Source organism: Bombina bombina, chromosome 5 (assembly GCF_027579735.1).
Source record: "Bombina bombina isolate aBomBom1 chromosome 5, aBomBom1.pri, whole genome shotgun sequence".
NCBI classification, from domain to species: Eukaryota; Metazoa; Chordata; class Amphibia; order Anura; family Bombinatoridae; genus Bombina; species Bombina bombina.
The window spans coordinates 200,248,823-200,261,382 of NC_069503.1; the positions used below are offsets into that span (position 1 = coordinate 200,248,823).

General features: G+C 41.1%; 1 protein-coding gene across 3 annotated transcripts in view; it reads right to left on the reverse strand.

Moving 5' to 3' along the window:
• ESYT2 (extended synaptotagmin 2) overlaps window positions 1-12,560 on the reverse strand; it is a 581,700-nt gene that overhangs the window by 78,132 nt on the left and 491,008 nt on the right. For 2 of the 3 annotated variants that reach the window (XM_053713830.1, XM_053713828.1), the window contains one exon: window positions 5,781-5,855. In XM_053713830.1, the coding sequence (XP_053569805.1) occupies window positions 5,781-5,855 (75 nt within the window). Of the gene's footprint in view, window positions 1-5,780; window positions 5,856-6,523; window positions 6,587-12,560 lie in introns of all 3 variants that reach the window. The other variant, XM_053713829.1, reaches the window with a different exon arrangement.

Genomic DNA, 12,560 nt, shown 5'->3' on the forward strand with positions numbered 1-12,560 from the left:
GAAGAAGGCCCCCTCTGGATGGAGGATTAGATGTGCTATGGGTAACTGCATGTGGAGTGGATAATGTAGCAAGGGTTGTAATCTCACGGGACGCCAAGATGGTAGATGGCTCAGAGGGAGTAAGAGCCTTAGCAGGTTCGTCTCCCTTCATAGACTTTATAACCATGTTAAGGCATGTGGAACATAATTGAGTGGGTGGGAAAACCACGGCCTCCTCACAATATAAACAGGTATGATTTAGTACAGAAGGAGTACCTTCTAACATGTCAGAGTCCTCCATAGGTCAGGTTATACCCACAGGAGGACACAAAAAAAAACAACTTTTTTTATTATAGAAAACTGCACCTTTATACTCCCAATGGCTGGGGCACTTATCACCTCCTAGACCCAGACAGTTAACAGAGGAAATGCTCTCCTCAGGTTCAAGTCTCAGCCGGAATGGAGGAAATGAACATAGACCACAACCGGTCACATGGAGTGCAAGACAATTTTGTTATTACAAGTACAGCAAGTAATAGGAGTTGTGCAACACTTTCAAAAACGAAAGTGAAACCTTTTTGTTCCAGCCAAAAACACAGTCTATCAGCCCAGGGGAAAAAATCACACAAAGCAGCATGTAAATAATACACTGATTAATTAACCCCAACTGTTCAATAAACCTACAGAGGATATTAACCCTGGATCCTATCAAGGTATAAAGGAGCCACACTGTGACCCTGTTATAGCGTTTTATGTGTAAAAATTAAAAACTATCTTACCTCCAGGATTTATGCTGTAGAACAGAACACAGCCTCTCAAGTGTGACAGTCTTTTAGCAGCACTCCTGACATGGACTTGAGTGAGAGAAAGCAGGCAGTGAAAGGACAGAATCCTGGACAACTTCACCTTGTGCAAAGGATATCCATGCTTCTCACACCAGGACAAGCAAGTCCTCCACAACTTATGATAGATGCGACGAGTGACCAGGTTCCTGGCCTGAACAAGAGTATCAATCATTTTCTCATAAAAACCTCTCTTGGCCAAGACTAAGCATTCAATCTCCATGCAGTCAGCCTCAGAGAATCTAGATTTTGATGTTGAAAGGGACCCTGTACCAACAGATCCCTGCGACAGGGTAACCTTCATGGAGAAGATGACATCCCCTCCAGATCCGCAAGCCACGTCCTCCACAGCCACGACGGAGCAATCAGAATAGCTGAAGCTTGCTCCTGCTTCATGCGGGCCACTACACAAGGTAGAAGTGACAACGGTGGAAAAATGTAAACTAGGTTGAACCCCCAAGGCACCACTAAGGCATCTATCAGCTCTGCCTGGGGATCCCTGGACCGCGACCAGTATCTGGGTAGCTTGCAATTGAGTCTGGGTGCCATGAGATTTATCTCCGGCATCCCCCATCTGTGACAAATCTCCGCAAACACTTTGGGATGGAGACCATTCCCCTGGATGGAAGGATTGCCTGCTGAGAAAATCCGCTTCCCAGTTGTCCACACCCGGAATGTGGATTGCTGTGAGCTAACAGCAGTGGGACTCTGCCCATTCCAATATCCGAGAAACCTCCCTCATTGCTAGGGAGCTTCTCCCCCCCCCCTGATGGTTGATGTAAGCCACAGAGGTAATGTTGTCTGTCTGGAACCTGAACGACCCCAGGGGAGGCCACGCCTTCAGAGCATTGAAGATTGCTCGAAGTTCCAGAATATTGATTGGGAGGAGAGACTCCTCTCGAGACCACTTTCCCTGAGCCATTCTGGCACCCCAAACAGCTCCCCATCCTGCCAGACTCGCGTCCATGGTCACAATCTCCCAGGATGGTCTCAGGAAGGATGTCCCTTGGGACAATTGTTCTGGACAAATCCACCAAGAGAGAGAGTCCCTCGTCCAGAGAAATCTGTTGGGATAGGTCTGTATGATTGCCGTTCCACTGTCTCAACATGCACAACTGAAGAGGTCTTAGATGGAACGACATTGATGCTGGACACCATGAGTCCGATCACCTCTATATTCTGAGCCACAGAGGTACTGGAAGAGGACTGAAGGGCAAGACAGGTGGACACAATCTTCCTCCGACCTGTGGGAAATACCCTCATGGATATAGCATCTATTATTGTTCCCAGGAACTCCACCCTGTTGCTGGGAATCAGGGAGCTCTTTCCTGAGTTTATCTTTCAACTGTGAGATTGGAGCAAAAGAAGGGCCCTTGAGTAATCCTCTACGAGACTGAAGGACAGTGTCTGGACTAGGATGTCGTCCAGATAGGGCGCCACAGCAATGCCTCTGGATCTAGCTACTGCAAGTAGCGCCCCCAGAACCTTTGTTAAGACTCTCGGGGCCGTCACCAGACCGAAGGGAAGGGCCACAAACTGGAAATGTTGGTTCAGAAACGAAAACCTCAGGAACCTCAAGTGATCCCTGTGGATTGGCACATGAAGGTAGGCATCCTTCAAGTCTATAGTAGTCATGAACTGCCCCTCTTGTACTAGGGGCAGAATAGATCTGATTTCCATTTTGAACGATGGAACATCCAGAAATTTGTTTAAACATTTTAGGTCTAGAATCGGGCGGAACATGCCCTCCTTCTTTGGGACCACGAAAAGGTTTGAATAGTACTCTAAACCCCTTTCTGTGTTGAAACATTTTTCTTAACATGTTTTATAAATTTTTATCCATGGACTTTTAAAAACGACGAACTATCCTCAAGAGGAATCGTCGTCCACTTTGCGAGTGTAGAGATAGCACCATCCACCTTAGGGACAGTCCCCCATAGCTTGAGCTGAGAGTCCGGGACGGGAATCAGCTTTTTAAAGGAAGAAGGGGAAAAGGAAGAACCTAATCTCTCCCATTCATTCTTAATAATCTTAACAGGAACCGGGAAGGTCTGAGGCACCACCCTGTCATCATATACTTTATCAAGCTTAGGAATTGAAGGTTGCTCCGGTAGTTTCGGTTCCGGAAACTCAAGAGTAGCAAGCACTTGCTTCAGCAAAAAGCACAAATTTTCCATCCTAAACCGGAGCTGGAGCCTTAGATGACAAACTCAGACCTAGAAGGAATGTCCGCCAAAGAGTCGGAGTAGTCCTCGTCAGTGGATAATCTTTCCAAAATATCCATTGGCGAATATGACCCCTGGGTCGGATCGCCATATTTTACCTTATGCTTGCGTTTAGCAGAATGTGGTAAGCCAAAATCTGGCGGCCAACAGATCTCTCCCATAGGAGAAATGGTCGTGCCCTGGGGCACTGCATGTGTAATCGGAGATGAATGTAGGGAACGCACGTCGCAGGACAGGGAACCCTCAGAGGTGGACGGTTCATTAGTACTAGACATCCTAATCTTTCTAGATGTCGTAACTTTATCAAGGCATGTGGAACATAGTTGAACAGGCAGATCTACCAGAACCTCCTCGCAATAAACACAGGTATGAGACTTAGTTAAAGTGGGAGTACCCTCCAACGCGTCGGAGTCCTCCACAGCTTGTGCCTTTGTTACAGACTATTATATGAAAAATGGCACCTTTTTAACCTCCAATGGCCGGGGCACTCACCACCTCTTATGACCTGGACCACAGAAACCATTTCGTCTCCTGCAACCGCCGGTCAAGCAGAGGAAGTCGAATAGGCCACACCCGTCAGAAGGAATGGTTCGCAGGACCCCCCTGCACTAGGGAAAAAATATGTCAAATTGACCAGGCAAATACTCCCGGAAATGAAACTAAAGTTCACCCACTGCCAGAGCCTCATCTCACACATCGCAGCAATGACCCAATAAACAATATTATGTACAGAACCCTCCTGTTCAATAATCCCCCTACCAGGGATATTAACCCTTGATTCTATAAAGATAAAAGGTATCTTCGGGGCTGGACTGACCATGTTGGCGGGATCAGACTGATATACTACAGGAAAGTTTTCCTCTGTGAAAAGCACAATTGGGCAGAAAGAAGCTACTCCCAGATGGCAAGCGGGCCTTAGAACAAGCTATTGATGCTGCTGTTCGTTCCAGGCAGACTGCTTCTCTTTCTGTTTTGCATATGTAAATATGACCCTGGGGATAGTCTCCCTAAGGGTGATGGGGGAAACCAGACGTGGACTCCTTGCCCAATGTGCTTAGAGGAATATGGCTTCACCTCACTGACGAGGCCCAAAGGAGGCCGAAACGATCGTCTGGGGTTGTCATGTTCCTTGTTCAGAGGAGAATTGCCTGGTATTTCCGGGCTGGACTAACCATGTTGGCGGGATCAGACTGATATACTACAGGAAAGTTTTCCTCTGTGAAAAGCACAATTGGGCAGAAAGAAGCTACTCCCAGATGGCAACCAGGCCATAGAACAAGCTATTGATGCTGCTGTTCGTTCCTGGCAGACTGCTTCTCTTTCTGATTTGCAATTTTGGGTTTTTGTTTAATATCCATACAAGAGGATGAAGGGGAATTTTATTTCTGTGATAATTTGTCTCCGATAATCATTAATGGCTGAACGCCGCCACCACCACATGTGCCCTTGGTTGCTATTAACATGGCCGCATCTCCAACAATGATTAATTCTATGATTGAATAATAAATGCAATAATTGGGGGGTGTAGTACTACCTATGTAGTATTTTGTAATTCATTACAACCAGGTCTAGAGATACCAAGGAAGATGACAGAAAGGAAGATGTTATTACCTTGCTGAGGTAATATTATGACCTCTCCATGTTTCTTTTCCAACTAAGCTAATTTGGTAGGTATCTAGGAGGGCTTTGGGTCAAGAACTTATAGACTAAAAAAATATGCAATAATGGAGGGACAATTACACAGTTTTTAAAATTAGTAAGGGGTCTGAGCATATTCTGAACTGATTTATGGCTATAGAGGCAATTGTGTACTTTTCTGTAATTAAACCAGTTGTAAATCCTAGAAAATATTGGTTCCCTTAAAACATTAAACAGCCATAACCCTCTATATGATGAGTATTCATTATGTCAGGGTTTGTTTTTTAAAAAAAGAAGTATAGCTCACAATTTAAAAGAAAAGAAAAAATATTCAGCAGAGCAAGCTTTGCAGAAAGTACTGCCCCAGAATACAAATACAGTGTTAAAAAGGTCAAATTTAAATTAATTTTAATAAAAGATCTATACAAAGTTTTTTATCTTTATCACGTTTTTCCCTCCTGTGGAGTAAAATGCCCCTTTAAAATGGTGTCTTAAAAAAACAAAAACCTTTGAGTAACAAGATAATTTTACAGATTGCTTAAAGGGACATGAAACCCCCCAAAAATCTTTCATGATTCAGATAGAGAATACAATTTAAACAACTTTCTAATTTACTTCTATTATCTAATCTGTATTATTCTCTTGGTATCATTTGTTGAAGGAGCAGCAGTGAACTACTGGTTTCTAACTGAACACATGGGTGAGCCAATGACAATCAGTTTATATATGCAGCCACCAATCAACAGATAGAACCGAGGTTCTCTGCTGCACATGAACTTTCCTAGATAAACATTTCAGCAAAGGATAACAAGAGAAAGAAGCAAATTAAATAATAGAAGTAAATTGGAAAGTTGTTTATAATTGTATTCTCTATCGGAATCATGAAAGAAAAATTTTGGATTTCATGTCCCTTTAATAACACAAATACTGCAAAACCTTAGTCAACAGTAACATTAGACTTAACCAAGTTTGTAATTTATGATAAATAACTACCAAATTAATTTATCACACCAACATTGGATTCTTAAATTTGATTTGAAGACAATGATGAAAACCATGTTACATAATAAAGTAATTGAATACAGTCACAACTTACCTTACTCTGTTGATCTTTATGACCAACAGAAAACAGTACAAAAGGATTAGGGCTGCTCCCCATCTTTTTTCCAGACTGCAATAGAATAAAAATGTGAGAATTTAAAAGCACTTTAAACAGCGGTTCAAGCTAAACACCCACATAAACATCAAACTCCAGCAACACTAACACACGTCTATGCATATACATACAAGCTATTTCTAGAACATAAAATACATCTTTGTACTTAACGCACATTTTTACTTTGACATATAAAATAAATTGCAAAATGCCATAAGCCAAGGAAAGGAGACAAAAAGGAAATATAATAAATAGCCCATGCATGTTAAAAAGGGATCAGATACCAACCAATAGCAAATTGCGTAACTGTAAATGTATTAAGGTACCAGCAAATGCAGTAAAGCCTTATACATTTAAATGAAATGAAAGCAAATGAGGAAATTAGGAAAAATGGAGTCTAAAGGAATCGGGGGTCCTTGTGTCATGTTTGGATAATGTCATAACATTTTGTAAAACCTAATACAAGGTTTATATTGTCCTAGTGATTGGGAGAATAGAATGACAACATATGTCAATCAACTCTTTTGCTCCTTGCAAAATGCCAGAATTAAATCTGGTAATATTTTTATAATATTCAAGTTCTGCTTGCAGAATCTCTTTTTATTCACCAAATATGACATCTGTGCTACTTATGGGCCGAATACGCTTTTAATTTTAAACAAAATGTAATTTGTTTTTTTTACCTTGATAGCTTTCTCAACAGCAGCCTTCTTCATGCCATCGTGGTTATATTCTAATGGATTATTCTTATAACCGAAAAAATGAACACATAAAGGGTTAAAATAAAAACATGCTTAAAGGATGCGCCGTTAGGTTAACCACAGACAAGATGATGGGGTAAATGAAAACAGATGCTTTAAAAGCTAATAAAAATGCACAAACAGAACAAGGCATAAACATAAGAGAAAATAAAGAATATATGTATAAAAATTTGGATACAGCCACTGCTTAAAAAAATGTACATACAAAATAAAACAGTTTGTGCATTAACTTTTTCAACAATGTATAAATATATATTTCCAAAATAATAAATAAGTGCAACAATAATGCTCCAAACTACTGCAAAATAGCAGCATATGATTGTTAATAAAACAGTTTAAAAGCCGCGTCGCACTCCGGATACACCTTAATGTAAACCGACTGTATATTAAGCGCTTGGTATTATCCCGTGACACTTGGGATCGAGCTTAGAGGACTTATATTCTACTGATGCTTGTAATTTGTATTTGTGCAGTGTTATATTAAAACACAATGGACTTTGTCTATGTGTGTCTTGTTCCTTTGTATTTTTATACAAAGCAAATTTTTAGGAATAATTGGCTATATTTAAAACTGCTCTGGATTTCAATGCTGATAGTTTTTAGGACTTGCTAGAAATATACATATATCATACTCAATAGAGCTGATATTTTAGTTTTATCTATTAACAAAAACATAATTTATGCTTACCTGATAAATTTATTTACTAGTGGGAATATCACTCCTGGCCAACAGGAGGAGGCAAAGAGCACCACAGCAAAGCTGCTATATATGTCACTTCCCTTACCCATAACCTCCAGTCATTCAGCCGAAGGGAAAATGGAAAAAGAAGATAACACAAAGGTGTAGAGGTGCCTGAGGTTTTAGTTAAAAATAACTGTATGAAAATAAAGGGTGGGCCATGGACTCACCATATACGGAAATAAATAAATTGATCATGTAAGCATAAATTATGTTTTCTTTCCTAAGATATGGTGAGTCCACGGAATCATCAATTACTAGTGGGAACCAATACCCAAGCTAGAGGACACAGATGATTAGGGAGGGACAAGACAGGTAACCTAAACAGAAGGCACCACTGCACGAAGAACCTTTCTCCCAAAAGAAACATCAGCTAAGACAAAAATAGCAAATTTGGAAAAAGTATGCAGAGAGGACCATGTTGCAGTCTTGCAAATCTGTTCTACATAAACTTCCTTCTTAAAAGCCCAAGAAGAAGGGACAGCCCTAGTGAAATGAGCTGAAATTCTCTCAGGAGGCTGCTGTCCAGCAGTCTCATAAACCAAACGCATTATACTACTCAACCAAAGAGAAGAGAAACAAATCGCAAACTAGCGGATCACATGACCATAAACCATACCTTAGAAACTTGACGTTCTGTCAAAATGCCCACAGAAGCCAAGTCCTGATACCACATGTGAGGGTCTACCTAGAGAACACTTCCGGATGGAAATGCTCACTCCCCGGGATAAACTATCAGTCTGTTTAGAAGTCCGACTCCCAATTTTCCACCCCTGGAAAGTGGATGACCGACAGCAAATGTGAGCTTCCTCCAACTGAACAATCCAAGTCACCTCCTACATGGCTAAGGAACCCCTAGTTCCTCCCTAATGGTTGATATAAACCCTTGAGGTGATATTGTCCGACTGGAACCAAGCTAGGGACAACTGAGGTCAACTCATTAGAGCATTGGGAATTTCTCTCAACTCCAAGATGTTTAAAGAGGAGAGCAGACACTTCCGAGTCCATAATCCTTAAACAAGACCCAGACAGATTACCAGCCCAGCAGGTTGACATCTGTGGTCACATCACCCAGGAATATCTCCAGAAGCATGCGCCCAGAGATAGATACTCCTGAAAAAATACTACGGAAGAAAGTCTCTTGTCATCTGATCTAAATCTATCCTTTAAGACAGATCCAAAAGTTCTCCATGTCATGGAAAAGATCAAAAGTAATGATGTCCATGGAATACCATCAGACCAATTCCCCCCATACACAGGGTCACAGAAAAGTGAAGAAATATCAACTGCAGCTAAATCCAAACTCCCAACCTCCTGGTTGCAAGATGGCTAAGCTATCCACCGGCGACTAGAGCTTACTGTTGGCTCGACAGAAGACTGCAGAGTGGGGAAAAGGAATAAATCCTTGAATTTCTGACCTCTGAAAGACATCTCCTAGATAAAGACTCAAATAAGGTCCAAGCATACCGCGCCTGGTGTTCCCAGGTGGTCTCCCATCCCGGTACTGACCAGACCTCACCCTGCATAACTTCTGAGATCAAACTAAATTTGGTGAATTCAGGGTATTGTGGTAGTCCCAAAAAAATTACCCTTGTGGATAGAAGGGAACTCTTCTCCAGATTAATTTCCCATCCCCGGAGAAGAAGATTGGACAAGATCTCTTAAAAGAGAGCTAGCTCGAAGTCAGGATGATACCTGAACTATATATTGTCCAGAAAAACACACTTGCAATATCCCAAGACCTAAAGGTCTGACTGGGATGGCGCAAACTAAGAAAACTAGAGAAGATTCTGATTAAGTTAATAATAAATCTTTCAGGACTAAGTTCGTTATGAACAGGCCCACTAGAACCAAAGGAGAAAGGATACTACTTTGAAGGACAGAATCTGAAATATGAGGTAAATGCCTATATCCTGTTCCCAAACTGGGACTTGTACTGTCACTCCCAGAGATGAAGACCCTAAATCCAGTTCAAGGAATGCATCTCATCCTACTTGGATTGCAGATACTCAAGAAAGAGAAATCTGCCTCTGGGAAGAAAACTTAGAATGGACTCAAAAAGGCATAACCCAAACAAAGTCTCATCCTTAAAAGGAGACACTAGAAGCATGTATTTGGAGAAAACAGAAAAAATTGAATCTGCAACTGCAGAACTATAAAGCCTAGGCTGTACCACTAAACCACAGGTAGGCTTCTCAGCTGACCATAGATTTCAGCCACAATGCCCGGCGGCTAGTACAGCAAGTCTAATAAGACAAGACATTGTTCTAAATGAACAATTTTAACCTCCAGCTTCTTACCTATATCAGAAAGAAAACTAGATTATCTCTGCAGAGATGTAAGTTTTCTGATTAAAAGTAGAAAGTTCCCTTCTACTAAAGACACCGCGCATTTCAAGAGAGATAGCGACAGGAAATCCTAAAAAGGACGTGAGACAGGGAGAATATCCCCAGATTCTCTATAACAATCCTGTGAACATCTCACAGCACGTCTAGAACCCTTCCAGAGAGGAAAGAAAAATATAGAACTGATAAAGTTCACAAAACTCAGAAGGAAAGACAATGATAGGGATTGGTGTCATCCAGTCAGCCAAGACCTCCTGACAATATAAGAGGCTTTGAAGCAAACAACTGAAGGATACCACTTCAGTAACAGATGAAGGAATTATACTGTCCAGATCTGAAATTTCAGCCTCAAACTACCGGCGAATCCTCCTCACTAACTTGGAAGAAGACAAACCTGTGTAGCAGCATGTGGAGCAGAAACCCTCTTATCTGAGACTTAAAATGCCCTCTTGCCTTTTCCCTTAAGTAAAGGAAAACAGACCAAGCCACAGATACCGCAGAAGATACCTGAGCTTGCAACTTCTGTAAGCAAATTACACTCCTCCAGGAGATTGAGAGGAACCACAGGTCACTGCATGTGACGCCAAATAGGCTTGGGACATAAAAAGAGAAAGCTGTGGCAGTGTCTTAACAGCAACATCCTTGGAGACGAAGTTTAAACCAATCTGTACATTTAATAGCATTTGCATAATCAGAGGTACAGAAAAAATAAATGATTAAACCAATTCTTAGTTGAGCAAGCCTTCCACACAACTTCAGCATCAGTAGAAGGAATTATACTGCCTGAATCCGAAATTTCACCCTCAGATGCACCCGAAGAATCTTCATCCTCAGACTTCTGAGAGGAAATACTTTGATTAGCCACTTCAGGATCAGAAACCTTACTGTTTCTTTAATTTTCCTTTTTGCGTTTTCCCTGCAACACAGGAAAAAGCAGACAGCGGCTCAGATACCGCAGAAGATACCTGGGCAGCAATATCTTACAAAATAACTCCAGACGGAGCATGAGAGGAAAACGCAGGGCACCGCATGTGCAGATGAATAGGATTGGGACGCTAGAGGAGAAAGCTGCGGCACATCTGAAATAGGAGGCTCCTGAACAGCATCCGCCTTAGCTAATGATGGCTCAGGGTCAAAAAGTATATTTCTATAAGCTAAAGTTCTTACATGAAGAACAAAAAATGTACTGGTGGTTCCACCTGGGCATCAAAACATAAGCTACATTTAAAATCCTGCACAGTCTCCTGATCCATAATACAAAAAGAAGCAAATTTAAAAAAAAAAAAACAACAAAAAACTTTTAACAAAGGATATAATACTGAACCAAAAAAATGTTCTTAAATAAATGTTCACTTTAAATTTATCAAATCAAGAAAACATACCCCAGGCAACACTCTACACCTCAGCAGAATTACTGAGGTGCCCTACTTGTCCTGCAACCCGCAGCAAACTGAGGGGAAAAAAATGATACCGTTTAGAAGGCTTCTTGCTGTTTTTGCTTCTCTGGAAATCCGGTTTGTAAACAGCAGAGCCATCCGAAATATGGGCACCTCACTTTTACAGGAAATGAGAAAAAAGTGCCAAAAAAAACTGAAATCACAGAATCAGAACCTCCCTAAAAGGGGCGGTCCTACAGCTGACAAAAAAACCCATTTTTTTTTTTAAAAACAACTTTCTTGAAAAACAGGCTTAAAAACAAACAATAACCCCCCCCCCAAGAAGTACATAATCTGTTACTAAAAATGGATCCTCACTGAGCCATCAATAAAATGAATAACTCCTGACACTAACAGTGCCTGCAAAAACTGCCATAAAAACCTGCACCCTGACAGGAATAATAAAAAACGTCCCTGCAGCGTTTCAGCTGAATAAGTGCCACATTTTTTCCTGCTACATAGAAAAATAAAACTGGCACTTACCTCAATATTTATCTGTCCGGCAGCAGGACAGCTCACCTGGTTTGAGAGGATGCCATCCCTCACAAGGACCTGTGGAAATACAGAAAGACTGAGTAAACTTACTCAGGCTATCTAAATAGGGCAGCAAAATGTTTTGGGAAAACGCAGTGAAGATTGTACCCCACAAGTCCCCAATTGCTTAAAAGCCACCATTGCCCTACTGAAGAGACTGACATGGGCTAAGGCTAGACCCTTTAGAAAGATCAGAGCAAACCTACTCTGCTTTAAAATAAAAAAAATCTTGATTTTAGATCAGACACCAAAACTTCACCTCCTCCTTGCACCGCAGGCAAAGAGAATGACTGGAGGTTATAAGTAAGGGAAGAGACATATATAGCAGCTTTGCTGTGGTGCTCTTTGCCTCTTCCTGCTGGCCAGGAGTGATATTCCCACTTGTAATTGATGATTCCGTGGACTCCAGCTTGCTCCTGTTTGTGTAAATGGGCTTTTCATATGCAAAAGAAGGGGGAGTGTCTAATTTCCCACTTGCAGTGGGCTTTCCAGCCACCTTTTCAACAGAGCTAAACTTAGAACTTCTAAGTAGGTTTTTAAACAGTTTTATACTGGATTTTTATATCAGTATCTCTGCATCTTATTCTTTATAGTAGTGTCTATTACATGCAGTTATATGAAAATGAGTGTATACTGTCCCTTTAAGTAATACGGCCAAACCCATCATTGACAGATGAGTCATTTAGGATTGTGCCTTAATGAATAAAAGCCACTACTACTACTCATCAACATAAAAAGTTATGACTACTATCTAACTCTCCATTGTAAATGCCTTAAAGTGAATGTAAACGTATGATGTTTTGAAGCCTAAGCATTTCTGTACTGTGTCCTAGTGTAACCGCTATGTAATTTATTATATCCAAACTCAGAGTTCGGAAATATATATAATATAAATTTTACCCCGT